The 15,499-nt window shown below is 38.9% G+C and overlaps 1 protein-coding gene across 19 annotated transcripts in view; it reads left to right on the top strand.

Annotated features, from left to right (window-relative positions):
• ARFIP1 (ADP ribosylation factor interacting protein 1) overlaps window positions 1-15,499 on the top strand; it is a 101,824-nt gene that overhangs the window by 30,060 nt on the left and 56,265 nt on the right. For all 19 annotated transcript variants that reach the window (XM_021100361.1, XM_021100360.1, XM_021100370.1 and 16 more), the window contains 1 exon segment: window positions 3,108-3,209. In XM_021100361.1, the coding sequence (XP_020956020.1) occupies window positions 3,108-3,209 (102 nt within the window).

Genomic DNA, 15,499 nt, shown 5'->3' with positions numbered 1-15,499 from the left:
ATTCTTGACATATGATAAAACATGCATGCATTTTAAATGTATAGTTCAGAGAGTTTTGAAAAATGTATAAATTTGAGAAAGCATCATCACAATGAAGATAAAGTTTCTTGCGCCCCTTTTGCAGCTAATCCTCCCTTTCTGCCTTCCCTCCAGGCAACAGCTGGTCTGTCATGATAGATTAGTTTTGTATGTTGTAGATTTCAGCATAAATGGAATCATATAAGATGTATTCTTTTTGTGTCTGCCTGTTTGGGGTTAGCATAATCTCTTGAGATTAATCAACAGTTACTGCACGCATCAGTAATTCATTCCTTTTTATTGCTGAGAAATATTCCATATGTGTATACTACAGTTTGTTTTTCCATTAACCTGTTGGTGGCATTATCTCAGATCTTCTCTCCTGCCTGCAAGTGGGACAGGGTGGCTGGAGGTTAGTGTGCTGGGTTTGAGTATTTGCCTTCTGCGGGTCAGTTAGGTGCTCAGGTTCTGGTTCTCCTGAGGGCAGGCCTTGTTAGGAACAGAGCTCTCGGGTATGTTTCAGAATGATTCCATGTCTCCTCCCCCTGCTGGAAGGATGAGGGGATTTTCCTGCAGTATTTACTGGGGTAACCTGGTCCAGGTCTTGGAGGTCAGAGTCAGTGGTGGGGCCCTGCTTGTGACTGGAGTCACCTGGAGTTGTTAACTCTCAGTTGTCCACGCTGAGCCCGCAGCAGTTCAGGTTTTCTTACCCCAGCACTTGTTCCTTAGGTAGTTTCCACTGGGTTTGGCTCTGGTTAAGCCACAGACACCCCTCATTTGCTGTCTTTCCAGTTGGGGAGTAGCAGTGTGCCCTGTGGCCTCCCCTCCCTCACGAATCCAAGAAGAGTTGTTGATTTTTCAGCTGCTTGGCTTTTTGCTTGTTTTGCGGATGGAGTGGTGGCTCCCAAGCTCCCTACTTGCAGGGACAGAAATTGGAAGTCCTGCCCCACCCCATGTAACGCTGTTCTGCTTACAGCATCACGGCTTACTGCTTTTCTTTTTTGTGTTGAATCATAAAGTGTGTACTCTTTGGGTCTACCTTTATTTGCATAACGTTGTGAGTTTTTTTCTGTTTTTTATAACAGTAATTCTGTTTTATTGCTGTGTGGTGCTCCATTATATGACTACGCTAAAATTTCTTTATTTGTTCTATTGTCAGTGGGCATTTGGGTTGTTTCCAGTTTTTAGCTGTTATTTTTGTTGTTGTTGTCCTGTAATCTTTTAATAATACACAGATAATAGGTGTTTTTAGCTATTATGAGTAAAGCTGCTATGAATATTCTTGTCCTTGTTTTATGATGGACATATGCACTATATTTCTTGGGTATATTCCTAGGAGTGGAACTGTTGGTTCATAGCGTAGACATGTTTAACTCTAATAGTACTGCCAAAAAGTTTTCCAAAGTTATATTATCAGTTTTTACTTGGCACCAAGCAGTGTATGAGTCTGCATACTTGCTAACACTTGGTTTGGACATTCTTTCTAAATGTGGCTATTCTAATGGGTGTATAAGAGTATAGTTTTAATCTGCATGACAAGTTGAACTAAGTGACTTGTAGATATTCCCAGTACTAAGTTTTTATGTTTGTTTGAAGAGTCTAGGGCGCTCTTATAGCAGTGGCTCTCAGCTGACTGCACGTTGGAATCACCTGGCGAGCTTTTAAAACTTTTTTTTTTTTTTTTCCTAAGGTTGATCCTGTGGCATACGGAAGTTCCTAGGCTAGGGATTGAATTGGAGCTGCAAATTCAACTGCAACTGCCTACTCGACATCTGTAGCAATGCTGAATCTGAGCTGCCTCTGCGACCTACACTGCAGCTTGTCACAATGCTGGATCCTGAACCCACTGAGCGAGACCAGGGATTGTACTTCCATCCTCACGGACACTGAATTGGGTTCTTAATTCTGTGAGCCACAATGGGAACTCCTAAAACTATTTTTAAAACTTTAAGTTCTCCAGGTAGTTCTAAGATGCAGAGAAGGTAGAAAATCATTGGCATTTATGAATGAAACATTCCGTGCCTCTCAGGATTTTGCTGTACCCTTTGGTGAGTGACACATTTGTCTTTCTAGTTACCCAAGCCCAAAATTGGGTAAGGGGCAGGGAGGGGGCATGAGTCAGTCATTCTTCATTCCTGCTCCTTTTTAATCTCCCATAGTGAGTCACTCTTGTAAGTCTCTATACTCCTAAATAACTCTAGAATTCACCCTTTTCTATTCCACAGCCTTTATTTACATCTTTACTAAATTACCTGCTTAGACCCTCATTCTGTTGCCCTGGGGATACAAAGATGTAGAGATTGTCTCTTCATTTTTTTGTCAGAGAACAAAAACATTATTATTTATAAAATTTGTCATGGTAAAGCAAAAGAGGTGCACAGAAGGAATAAAATATAAATGAGGATCAATGGGAAATGGAACATTTCTAGTGCTGCCAAGAAATAGAAATCTGGCCTCAGGAGACCCTAGGGTTTATGCAGTTTGTAGCTATTCTAAAAGGTTTGGTTTTAGAGAGTCCTAAAGAAAACAGGGCAGACCCTCAGTCCGAGGTATTTACTGAGGCACCCAGTCGATCTCCCAATCGGCGGAGTCATCGGTACTTCCCCCCAGAGCAATAACTGACTTGTTTGTTTTTTTTCTCTTCTGTAGCTTCTAGTAGAGTGCCTTGCACGTGGCAAGTTTCACAAGTGTTGGTTAACTTTGTCTGTACTAGTGTTTTTCAAAGTGTGGTCTGTAGGCCCAAGACTCAGGGAGTCTACAAGGTAAAAACCGTGTTCAATAATACTAAGACATTATTTGCATCTTTGATTTTTGCGTCATTTGCTTATTTACAAGGTAAGGATTTTGTCTGCTGGCACCTACAACATAATCTAGAAATCTAAGTTGAATGCAGTTTTAAAATACAGATGTATGTTTTATTATATTAGTATCATGATTATTACATAAGGATTAGGCAGGTTGTAGTTATTTTTAAAAAGGACTATAATGGTGGCTTAAAAGTGCAAGAAACATGAATGTAGTCTTTTGAATATTTGCCTTTTATGATTTGGTGTTATTTATGACTATTTCTTTTTCTTTTTCTTTTTTAGGAGTCTACCATGGCTCAAGAATCTCCAAAAAATTCAGCAGCAGAAATTCCAGTGACTAGTAATGGAGAAGTTGATGACCCTCATGATCATGGCTTTAACAGGGTAAGAACTCCTTTCTTTCTCTTAATGCAGAGAATCAGGATAAGCCCTTAAATGTCGAGATGAAAGTAGTTGAGTTTAATATAGGAGTGTTTTTTCAAATTGGCTGAAATGCCAGGAATCTAATGTTATTATGCCTAGATGACTAGGTGGGTCATGTTAGTGATTTGTTAGGAATAAGCTCCAGGCCAGTAAAGCATTTAGGCTGTGATGTTATTACCTGTACTTTTATTATATGACCAGGACAAGAGTGTGTCTGATGACTTTGGCATATAACTTTATAAAAAAAAAAAAAAAACTTCATCTTATTTGCGATAAACAATATTTAAAAAATTTTATTATAGTTGATTTACAGTTTTCTGTCAATTTCTGCTGTGCAGCAAAGTGACCTAGTTATGTATACATTCTTTTTCTCACATTATCCTCTATCATGCTCCGTCATAAGTGACTGGATATAGTTCCCTGTGCTGTACAGCAGGATCTCCTTGCTTATCCACTCCAAATGCAATCGTTTGCGTCTATTAACCCTAGACTCCCAGTCCATCCCATTCCCTCCCCTCCCCCTTGGCAACCACAAGCCTGTTCTCCAAGTCCATGAGTTTGTTTCTTTTCTGTAGATAGGTTCATTTGTGCCATTTATTAGATTCTGGATATAAATGATGTCATATGGTATTTGTCTTTCTTTTTCTGACTTACTCCACTTGGTATGAGGGTCTCCAGTTCTGTCCATGTTGCAACAAGGGGGATAATATTAACTGTAGATTATCCTTTAAAAAATTGGTACTGTCTGATCTCTTTTTCTGTGTGTCCTTAATACATAATTCCTAAGTAGGCTTCTCTTGACTTTGCTGATCACTTTCCAAAATGGCAAACTTGATTGAGTGGAAAATGAAACTTGGGATGTGTTTAATTTTGATCTGCCTCTCATTTGAAATTGAAATTCATTTATGTATTTTAATGTAAGCACTGAGTTTAAGGAGAATGTGGGTTCAAATTTCACCTGTCATTTCAAGCAGTGTAACCTTGAGCAGATATTTAATCTCTTTTAGTTTTTTTTTTCCTAATCTCTTTTTTTTATAATGAAGCCAGTCAGAGAAGAGTGCATTTAATGACGTTTTAGAAAATTCCACTGAATTTCACTGATTTTTGTCTCAGCAGTCCTTTGGAAGAAACAGATATGTCTTCAAGCTTGGGATGTGTATTTGTGTGTGTGTGTTTAGGGCCACACCTGTGGCATATGTAAGTTCCCAGGCTAGGGGTCGAATCAGAGCTGTTGCTGCCGGCCTACACCACAGCCACAGCAATGCCCAATCCGAGCCATGTCTGCAACCTACACCACAGCTCATGGCAATGCGGAACCCACCAAGTGAGGCTGGGGATCAAACCTGCATCCTCATGGTTACTAGTCAGGTTTGTTACTGCTGAGCCGCAGCGGGAACTCTAGGATGTGTATATTTTAATTGCAGGTATTTTAACTTGGTTTCTAAGCACCCATGGCCCAATATAGAGTGACTGACAGAAGAAAACGACTTTTTAAATTCTGAGCACTCAAAGAAAATTTGCACCTCAGGTTTTAGTCTTTCTGGTATTTGAAAACACTAAGACACATGTGCATTAAAGAAACTCAAGTTGCCATCATTAGGTGCTCTACCAGTTACTTTATAAACTTAATTCAAATAACACAGTATACCAGGATTTTAGTTAATGATTGTTGCTTCACCTTATTTTCGGTAACAGCTCCTTTTTGTGAATTTATTCTGTGAATGCCTACTGAGTGTCTGCTGTTTACCAGGTACTGGGGATCACAGTGAACAAAAAATACCTGCCATCATGGAGTTGATATTCTAATAGTCTAAGGAAACTTTCATCTAAAAAAAATGCATTATATACAAAATGCTGCATTGGTTTGGAGATGGACCTGCCATCTTAAGCCTGTTCTTGTTCTTCTTTTTCCTTTTTTTGCTATAGCTTATGCATAAAAAGCACAAGTTTAAGTGTAAAGCTCAGTGGAGCCACCATCCATGTAAGATGAGGAACATTTCCAAGTCCTTACCTAGCTCCCTCTTGCCCTCCTCTAGGCAGGACACCTCCCTCCCTTCCAGGGTAACCACTACTGCCATAATTCTGTCGTTGCTGATTGCTTTTGACTTCTTCAACTGCATGTGAAAGAGTATGCACTCTTTTCTGACCGGCTTTCACTCAACATATCTGTGGAATTCATTCATACTGTTACTTTGGCAATATTTAATTCCTTTTCATTGTAATATAGTTCTCTATTGTGTTACTATACATTATCTGTATATCCATTCTTTTCTCTTTTTTTTTTTTTGCTTTCTAGGGCCACCCTCGAAACATGTGGAGGTTCCCAGGCTAGGGGTCAAATTGGAGCTACAACTGCTGGGCTACGCCACAGCCACAGCAACACAGGATCCAAGCCACATCTGCAACCTACACCACAGCTCACGACAATGCCAGATCTTTAACCCACTGAGTGAGGCCAGGGATCAAACCCGCAACCTCATGGTTCCTAGGCAGATTCATTCCTTATATACCACGATAGACAGAAACTCCTATGTATCCATTCTTCAGTTCATGGATACCTAGGTTGTTTCCAGGCCAGGGCTATTATGAATAAAGCTGCTGTGACCATTCTTGTACAGGCCTTTTGGTATACATAATCATATAATCATAGATACGCTGGAGTGGAATTGCCAAGTCTTGGGTATGTGATGTTTGGCTTTGGGAGATATTGTCAGCTAGTTTCCCAAAGTGATCAAACCAGTTAACAATCCTGCCAGCAATGATTGAGTGTTTCAGTTGTTCCATATCATAACCAATTTTTGGTATTGTCATACTTTGTAGTTTTAGTCCTTCTGATGGAATCATGATATCTCATTGTGGTTTTAATATGCTTCTCCCTAATGATGAATGATATTTAGCATATTTTCATATTCTTATTGACCATTTGAATATTATCTTTTATGAAATGCCTTTTTAAGTCCTTTGCTCATTGAAATTTCTATTAGTATATGCTTTTTTCTAATTCATTTGTTCTTTATATATTCTAAGTCATTTGGATGTGTGTATTGCAGAAGTATTCTTCGTCTGTAGCTTCTTTTGCACTCCACTAATGGTATCTTTAGATGAGCAAAAGCTGATTTTAATGAAGTCCAGTTTGTTAGTGTTTCTTTCCCTTTAGTGATGTTTGTGACCCTTCTAAGACATCTTTGCCCATCCCAATATCGTGGAGTTACTCCATTTTCTTCTAAAACTCTTTAATGTCTTACTTCTCATATGTAGGTCTGTGATTCATCTTGAATCTTGTGTATGGCAGCGATGTACAGGCTAAGGTTCATTTTTTTAATCACGAATATCATGTCATTGTCATCGTTTATTGAAGAGATGATCCTGTCTCCACACAGGTGGTCTTACATGTGTGGGTCTGCTCCTGGGTTTATTGTTTTATTTCTTGGTCTTTTTGCTATCCTTGGAATAATACTACCCTATTCTGTTTACTTACTTATTAGGGTAGTTCAGTCTGGAACAAATACTAGTTTCCATCTTGATACCTGGTGGTTAATTCCTCCAGCTTTGTTCTTCAGGGTGTCCTCGTGCCTTAAACTTATTCATGAGTCTCTAGTTAAGAAATTTTATTTGCCTTCAAGTAGCACTGAAAAAAGGACTTTTTTAATCTTTTCAAATTTTAACTTTAGAATAAAGAGACTTATTTTTTTTATTTTTTATTTTTTTGCTTTATAGGGTTGCACCTGCGGCATATGGAGGTTCCCAGGCTAGGGGTCAAATCGGAGCTACATCTGCTGGCCTACACCACGGCCACAGCAACGCCAGATCCAAGCCGCATCTGCGACCTACACCACAGCTCACAGCAACGCCAGTTCCTCAACCCACTGAGCAAGGCCAGGGATCAAACCCTTAACCTCATGGTTCCTAGTTGGTTTCGTTTCTGCTGCGCCACGAAGGGAACGCCTAAAGAGCCTTATTAAAGCGAAATGAGTTAAATCCTTGTATAGCTGTATGAGTTCTTTGCTAATGCAGTCAAAGCCAGTTGACTTTCTGCTTTGTAAGTTTATGTGTTGTTCGATGTCTGATTCTCTTTTTGGAGATTCCCGTGTGATGTTACTTCCTTTTCTGTCGAGGGTCGTAGAAGGAAAGGAGGTGTTCTTCTGGAGGTCTCCTCTTACTGGATGCGAACTTCACCAGTAGGTAGGACTCCACTTCAGCCAGTACACCTCACTCCACTTCCCTTAAGAAATTCAACATCATAAGACTTGCTTCTCTTTGTACTTGCTCTAATGAAAAATGTATTTGTCCTGAGAGTCTCTTACATATTCAGTATTCTTGTAAATAAAAATTGGCTATGTAATTCCTTTTATCGTGAGTGAAAACAGTTTTTCAAAAGCGTCTTTTGACTATTTTAAATAAATTACATTCAAGGTCCGTTAGGCATATATTTATGTACATTTTGGCACACTCCTTTATTTTCCTGAGCAATAAAAGAGAAATTGTATTCAACCTCTAATTCATGTTTCTATTTTAATATAGATAAAAATTCATTAGACTGTACTAGTAAATAGATTTCATGTAAAGCTAGCTTTTAAAGTTTTCTGAAGTACTTTACTAATATACATTTTCCTTTTATATGTATTTGATGTTTAAAATCATATAATGGCTTTTATTTACTACCCAGTGCATAGTGCACTTTAAAAAAGTATAAGGTCCTTTATAAAATTGAAATGGTGGTTTATTAAGTTGTCATAACTCGTCTGGCCGGATGGTGTCACTATGACCCAGGCAGTGAAATTGTAAATGATTCTGTTCTTGTTTTTCTGTCTCATTGCTGATATCTGATTTTTCATTTGATTTTCCTTCTTAGTCTGTCCTGCTAGGAGAGGCCCTGATGAACTCTAACTTAATATTCACATTGAATTAGAGACTATAATGGGATGATTTGCCCTAGAAATTCCTTCAGAGCAGCTTAACATACTGTTAATGTTTTGAGGCTTGTTACTCTTTTTATTAAGATGAGGGCAACAGCAGTACGTAGAGAGGATAGAAAAACAATCTTAGTATTGTTGTAATTCTTTACAGCAAAAATATTTTTAAGTCTAAATGAAAAGTAATTATTATCTTTTAAAAAATATTTAAGTTTCATTTCTTTTTTTGGGGGGGGGGAGGGTGGGGCACCTGCACCTGCAGCAGGCATGTGGCAGTTCCTGAGCCAGGGATCAAAGCCACACCACAGCAGCGACCCAAACTGCTGCAGTGACAACACCAGATACTTAATCTGCTGTGCCACAAAGAAAATCCAAGTTTAATTTCTAAAGAATACAAATTACTCTTTTACTTATAAACTGCATATTATTTATAATTTTTTCTGTTATGGTGCTGGTCAAAATATTAGATTAGAAATATGCAATTTGTGCCATTAGTTAAATATTAAGTTGAAGTAAGTTGAAGCTTTTTGTGAATTATATGTGGCAGATTTAGAGAAATGACCTTAGTAGATATAGCTAAAAGAGAACTTTTCTTGTGGTAGACCCACAACTAAAATTCCTAATTTAGATTTTTCCACCTATGGATCTTTTCTCTCGAAAAACATATATATACCAATCTTACATTCAGTTTGAAGGAATTTAGGATCCCTTGAACCCTGCCTGTGGATCCTTATAATTCCTGTGTCTTAAATCCTCCTAGTCTTGAAGTTTTGAGTTCAGTAACAGGATTTTAGTTCAGTAAGAATACTTTAAAGATCCCTGAGTCTCACTAACTTTATTTTTCAGCCGAGGAGAAGGGCCTCTGAGGTTGTGGTGGGATTACCCCAAAGCTTATGTGACTGTAAGTACAGTGAGGGCAGGAACACTCATTCATTTCCTTACTTATCACCTGGGCCTGGCAGTAGTGCTGCACGTAATAGATACTTAGTCTTTGATGAAATGTTTGGTGAATGAATGAACAGATGCTAGAATAAGGAGTCGAAACACGGATTCTAGACTACTCTGGGACAACAGGAGGGGATATTGTATTCTTGGACTTGACACATCTTTGTCCTTGATTTCCCAGCATGCATCATGCTCATCGTTGTTGTAGTTGTTGTTGGAGATTTTATTGTTTTGGAAGTTTTTATTGTTATTTTTCTTTTACTCCTTAATGCTTTTTGTCAAACTAAGTAGTTTCTCCATTCTTTTGTATGTACCAGTCTGGATAATATACTTTTGCAGTCTGAGGAAGACTTGGGAAAGAATGTAAGAATAGAAATTGTAAGAACACTGCTTTTGACATATTTCCTCCGCTCACCTTCATGTTGTAATGGTCCATTTATTTCTCTGCTTTTCTTGAGAGATGGAATCACATTAAGGGCAGAGGCCATGTATATACACTGCACAGCTTACAGTTCACAGCAGCTGTTCAGTAAAAGAATGAATTTTACTATGACTTACATTTACCATATTTTCTACTTCAGCCATTCTGCCCTAGAATTTGAGTAGCATGTGATGACAGCCATGGTCATCCCATTCCCCCCGCCCCGCTCCCCTATGGTGATACAATGTAGTGTTTCGGCATTATCTGAAAAAGTCAGTAGCTCAATCAGTGGCGCATTGATTTGATGGGAGCTTTTTCCTAAGGCCACTGTTTACCAGGTGTATATCTTGCACTCTTTTAAAGGTATGGCACCTATTTTTCAAGGGTTGTTTAATCCATGCAAATCTAGATTCATTTTAATGTTCACTTTCCAAGTATAGAATATATTCTTAGCACTATTACCACAAATTATTTTAAAATATATGTTTATTATTATTATTAACTCTGCATTGGGAGTCCTGTTGAAAATTTTGAATAAATCAGTTTTTAATGAAAGGCTGAAGGCCTATGTATTTTGATTTATAGATTCTGCTTTTATTTATAAATAAACGCGGTCATGGATAATCATTTAAATATCTAGGAGAAATTGTTTTGAAGGTAGGTAACATACAGATATTTCTACAGTGATTATCTTTGAATGAAATTCAGCAGTTCTTTGATGCAAGTTTACCAAATTAAGAATGAGTTCATTCTTATCAAACGTCAGTGCTACTTAGAACCTAGACCCTAGTCTAGGTGGAGGGGTGGGGACGAGGCCAAGAGAGTACACCGCAAACTGCCAGAAGATAGGGAGAGTCATCACATTCGCCTTTTAGACAGTTGTCTCTGCCTGCCATTCAGAGAATGAATTTCAGGGCTGACAAGACTGGAGACAAGGCAGACAGATCGGTGGTTCACCATGGGAAAAAGCAAGTGAGATTTCAGACTTGGTTCTTGTAGACAAACTTGAGCTAGTAAAGAACACCAAGCCATTTCTGAAGATGCAGATTGGAAGAAAACCGGAAGCATGTCGTGTAAGGAAAGGGGGAGAGAAGAGTTGGTGGTATTCCTAGCATCGAGCAGATACAGTACTATAGTTCACTTATTTTTCTCAATTTAAACACCTTATCTCCTTCTTCAAAATGGATAAAACCTGCCATAGCATTTACATAATTTAATTTAATTTAATTTTGTTTTTGTCTTTTTAGGGCTGCACCTGCGGCATATGGCATTTCCCAGGCTAGGGGTCGAGCTGGAGCTGTAGCCACTGCCCTATACCACAGCTACAGCAACACCAGATCCGAGCCGCTTCTGCAGCTTATACCACAGCTCACAGCAACTCCGATCCTTAACCCACTGAGTAGTCCAGGGATTGATCCTGCGTCCTCATGGATGCTAGTCAGATTTGTTTCTGCTGAGCCACAACAGGTACTCATACATAATATAATTTTAAGAGACAAATTGCAAATTTTATGTTCAATGTTCTATAAATTTTGGTAATCTAAAATCCCCTTGTTGTTTTAAACATTTAACTGTTTATAAAGAATATCTGCCAAAGCAAAGCTGTTACTCAAACAGAGCTCCACATTCCAACTCAACTGTAAACATATTTCCACCTCCGTAACCTCCTCATGGGGGCCTCTACCACTCTGCAATTATCTTGAGTCAAAGCTGATTATTCCCCAACATTGTGTTTATCAATTGGGTAGAGGGAGGGTCAGCATTTTCTCACCTCTCCACTTTTAAACTACCAGTTCTCAAACTTAATGTGGGTACTAAAAAACGCCGATTCTTTTTAGCTGCTTCTTGTAAGCCTCACTAAGATAGAGTGTGAAGCTCAGGAGCCAGAATTTCAGACACGTGAACTAGGTGATTCGGACTCAGGTTATCCTTTGTCTACACTGCGAGGCTCTCTGCTGTAGAGAACTGCTTCCTGTCCTCGTGCACTGCTGACACTGACCCCCATCCCCAGCTCTTTGCAGTCTGTGCCCCCCCACCTCCACTGCCCTCTTAACCTTGTCATCTACCCTCTCAATCAGCCTCAAACTATGGAGGGTTCTGGTCTCTCCAGGCCTTCTGCTCTATCCCCAACTTCTACCATTATCCTTGATGTCCCAGGGTTTCGCAGGCCATCGGGCACACTTTCAGGGAAAGTTCAGTTTGCAACTTCTTCCAAAGTGCTATATAAGGTGTCTGAGCTGTTTGCATGGCTTATCAAAAACACAGCCCACTAATGGCACAGTATATAGTATCCTGCTTTATTTTTTAAAAATACTGAAAGTGAAATAAAATCTATTGCCTGCCTGTGTTGATGCAGATGATGGGCTGTAGTAAAAACAACATGGAAAGATGTATCATTTTTTGCCCTGAGTAAGTCTGTAGGAAACCTAAAGTTGGTAGTTTGATTCACACTTGGTAATTTGTAGTTGGACAAGGGACCAAAAAAGTGTGAAGGCAGACAGAAGATGTATTCACCTATAGTACAACCCAACCTGTACTTTAGTCTCAGATTTCATCAGCATCTTCCTCTCTAATGCCTTTCATCTGTCATGCCCAATTCTACCTAAGCAATGGGAACTCCCATGGCTACTTTCAACCTTGTCATTGCTCAAGAAACAGCACTTCTGAAATCTTAAGTGTAACAACTCATTTTATGATCACAATCTCCTCCCATATCTGTTACTCCATTTGATCAAGACAGCAAATTGGACTTACTTTTTTTTTCCATTTTATCAGCACATACACATACAGACACAGACACAGTCGCAGTCTCATTTCTCTCTCCACACTTCCCTCTCATTCATTCGACAAATAATTAACAAGAGTTTATAGCATCACTATCTTGGTGTAGTTTATAGAGAACCTGAAGAGTTCTCACAGATTGGTGATGGTTGTAATGATGCTTTGAGAATCTCTCCTTTTTTTTTTTTTGTCTTTTTGCCTTTTCTGGGGCCACTCCCTCGGCACATGGAGGTTCCCAGGCTAGGGGGTCTAATCGGAGCTACAGCTGCTGGCCTACACCAGAGCCACAGCAGCAGGGGATCCGAGCCTCATCTTTGACTTACACCACAGCTCACGGCAACACCGCAGCTCACAGCAACCCCGGATCCTTAACCCACTGAGTGAGGCCTGGGCTTGAACCTGCAACCTCATGGTTCCTAGTTGGATTTGTTAACCACTGAGCCATGATGGGAACTCCGAGAATCTCTCCTTTTTAAAAAAGATTTCTCCTCCTCTCTCTGAGTTAAAGGGGAGAATTCATTAATCTCTAGTTCTGCTTAGTATAGTGGTGGTGTGCATTTGTATTAAAAAGCAAATTTGCTGAACATTTTGTGTTAAGTGTTAATCTGCACTAACTTTAGTTCAAATGTAGATTACTATGCTAAACTATAAAGTTACATTTTTAACTTCATTCTTATTCTTCTGTCAAAATGTGCAAATGGAGGCAAGTTATTTTGGGAAAATGAGCACCCCTTCTCAGCTTTATGGAAGCTGTAACTACACATATATTCTGTATCTTTTGAAAAGAACTTGAACTGTACATGAAATTTTTTGCTAGAAGCAGTACATTTTGTTTTATTTTACTTGTCTGAAGAGTTATTTTTTAAAACTATTGCATACTCCAGCACTATCCTAGTAGCTTGAATGAAAAGTTAACTTCAGGTTTATTCCATTTTGTTGTAAAACTGATAAGCAGGACTTTACAGAGTCTCAAAAGTTGAGGCGAATGTCAGTGACATAAAAATGCAAATTAGAGATTTTATGTTGTTATAAATGGGCTCATTGTCTCTCAAATATATTCTGGAAACTATAAGAGTAAATGCAGATATTTTAGAAGTTACTAGGCTAGGCACCGCCATAAAACAGATACTTTAAAAATTTAAGGGTTATGTTAAGATTTTTGTGATTTTTAAGATTTTTGTGAACTATGAAGCTAAATTATATTTCTTAGAGAATGTGTATTTTACCAAAAACAGTCAACAAGCTCATAAAATACTGAGTGTTTTCTCCCAAGTCATGCATTCTTCTCACATAGCCCATATCATTTTTGTCTTGCAGCAGTTTACCTTCCAGCCCGCTAGCACAATGATAATTCTCTTCAGGATCTGCATGGTCCTATTTATTTGTACCACTTTGGGTTAAACTTCTGTTAGGAACAGTTTAAGCCAAGGAAGGCCTCCGTGCTTTTCAGATTTTACAGCTGTTTTACATAAAGGACAGGAGGTTTTTTCTGGAACAACTTTTGATTGTTGAGTAAAGGACCCTTGGGGGAGACCATTGGGAGGGGTTTGAGTGAAATGTAACACCCTCAGACAGCTAGAAATTGTTTCTCCCTGAGGCCATGCATGACAAGTTGGAACCATCCCTTCACTTCTTGAAAACGTTGCAATAAGGACATCCATCATGTTTCCTAGTTAACCTACTACTCGCTCCCCTCTTCCCAACCACTGCTACTATATCTCTTCCCTGGGGTATTTTGTGACAGAACAGATGATTCAGAGGAGTAATGTTCTTTCAGATAAGTTCTGAGAATACAGCAAGCACAGTTCTTCTGGACCTCTCTGCCATTTGTATGTTTTTGTGGTTTTTTATCCCTCATATTTTGAGAGAAGTCTTTGGTACTTTTTTCTTAAGGAAAACTGAGAAGCTGTCAAAACTTGGAGCAAGGCAGTATCCAGGGAAACTATTCTGTAAATAATTGACCTTAATAATCAAATTTGCCAAGTTTAAGAAACATTGGTGCTTTGACATTTCTTTTGTAGGAGATGTTTTTATCTTTTAGAGTTAAAAGATTAATTGCTTTTAATGTCAATGTGAATAAAAGGATCACTAATATTTAAAACTGGAAACCATTGATTTAGTACATTAGTATATTAAAAAATCAACTAGAAAGGTAAAGGTCATTTATTCAGCAAAATGAACAGACTCAGAGACTTGGTTTAAAAATAGGAAGTAGGAATTCCTGTGGTGGCTCAGCAGTTAACGAGTACCCATGAGGACTCGGATTCGATCCCTGGCCTTGCTCAGTGGGTTAATGATCTGGCATTGCCCTGAGCTGTGATGTAGATGGAAGACAAAGCTCGGATCCTGCGTTGCTGTGGCTGTGGTGTAGGCCGGTGGCTGCAGCTCCAACTTGACCCTTAGCCTGGGAACCTCCACATGCCCCGGGTGCGGCCCTAAAAAGACAAAAAAAAGGAAGTAAAACTAAGTATAAAGAATGTTTTCTTCTTAATTCTAAGTGCTCTCCAAGATAATACACAGATGAAAAGGATGTTGTCCTATAACAAGAGGTTTCTTAAGTGACATTAGGAAATAAGTAAAATGGCATAAAAGTTTTCAAGGGTCACCTGTGCTTGTTACTGCACTTCCTCTTACCTGAGATCCATTTCTTTACTATCAGTCTCCTTCTCCCTCACACCTCGTGTGAATCTGATGGGCAGAGACTTTACCTCTTTACCACACTGCTGTATCTGTAGCGTCTAGAACAGTGGCTGTCATGAACTTGGTGCTCATTCATTGTTTTTTTTGGTTTTGTTTTTTGTTTTGTTTTTGGCTGCACCCACGGCATATGGAAATTCCCAGGCCAGGGATGGAATCCAAGCCTCGGCTCTCACCTACACCACAGTTGCAGCAATGCCAGATCCTTAAGCCACTGTGCCACAGCGGGAACTCCTCATTCAGTGTTGATTCAATGAATAAAATAAATCCTTTGTGTTCTAGAGCTCAAGCAGTACTTTCTCCTTTCCTATTTGGTTCTCATTGGATTTAGTCCCTATTCTGAATTTCTGATACTTATTGTCCTTATTTTGGTACCACGTTCAACTTTTATATTAATGTTTGTATGTCTTGTATATCTTGTCTCTCCATTGAGGCAAGGACTGTACCTTATGTTATCTTTTTCTTTGCCCAGGAAGTCTACCATGATAAGAATA

The sequence above is a fragment of the Sus scrofa genome, chromosome 8 (assembly GCF_000003025.6).
Source record: "Sus scrofa isolate TJ Tabasco breed Duroc chromosome 8, Sscrofa11.1, whole genome shotgun sequence".
Taxonomy (NCBI): domain Eukaryota; kingdom Metazoa; phylum Chordata; class Mammalia; order Artiodactyla; family Suidae; genus Sus; species Sus scrofa.
This window is presented reverse-complemented; position numbering and strand designations above follow the sequence as displayed.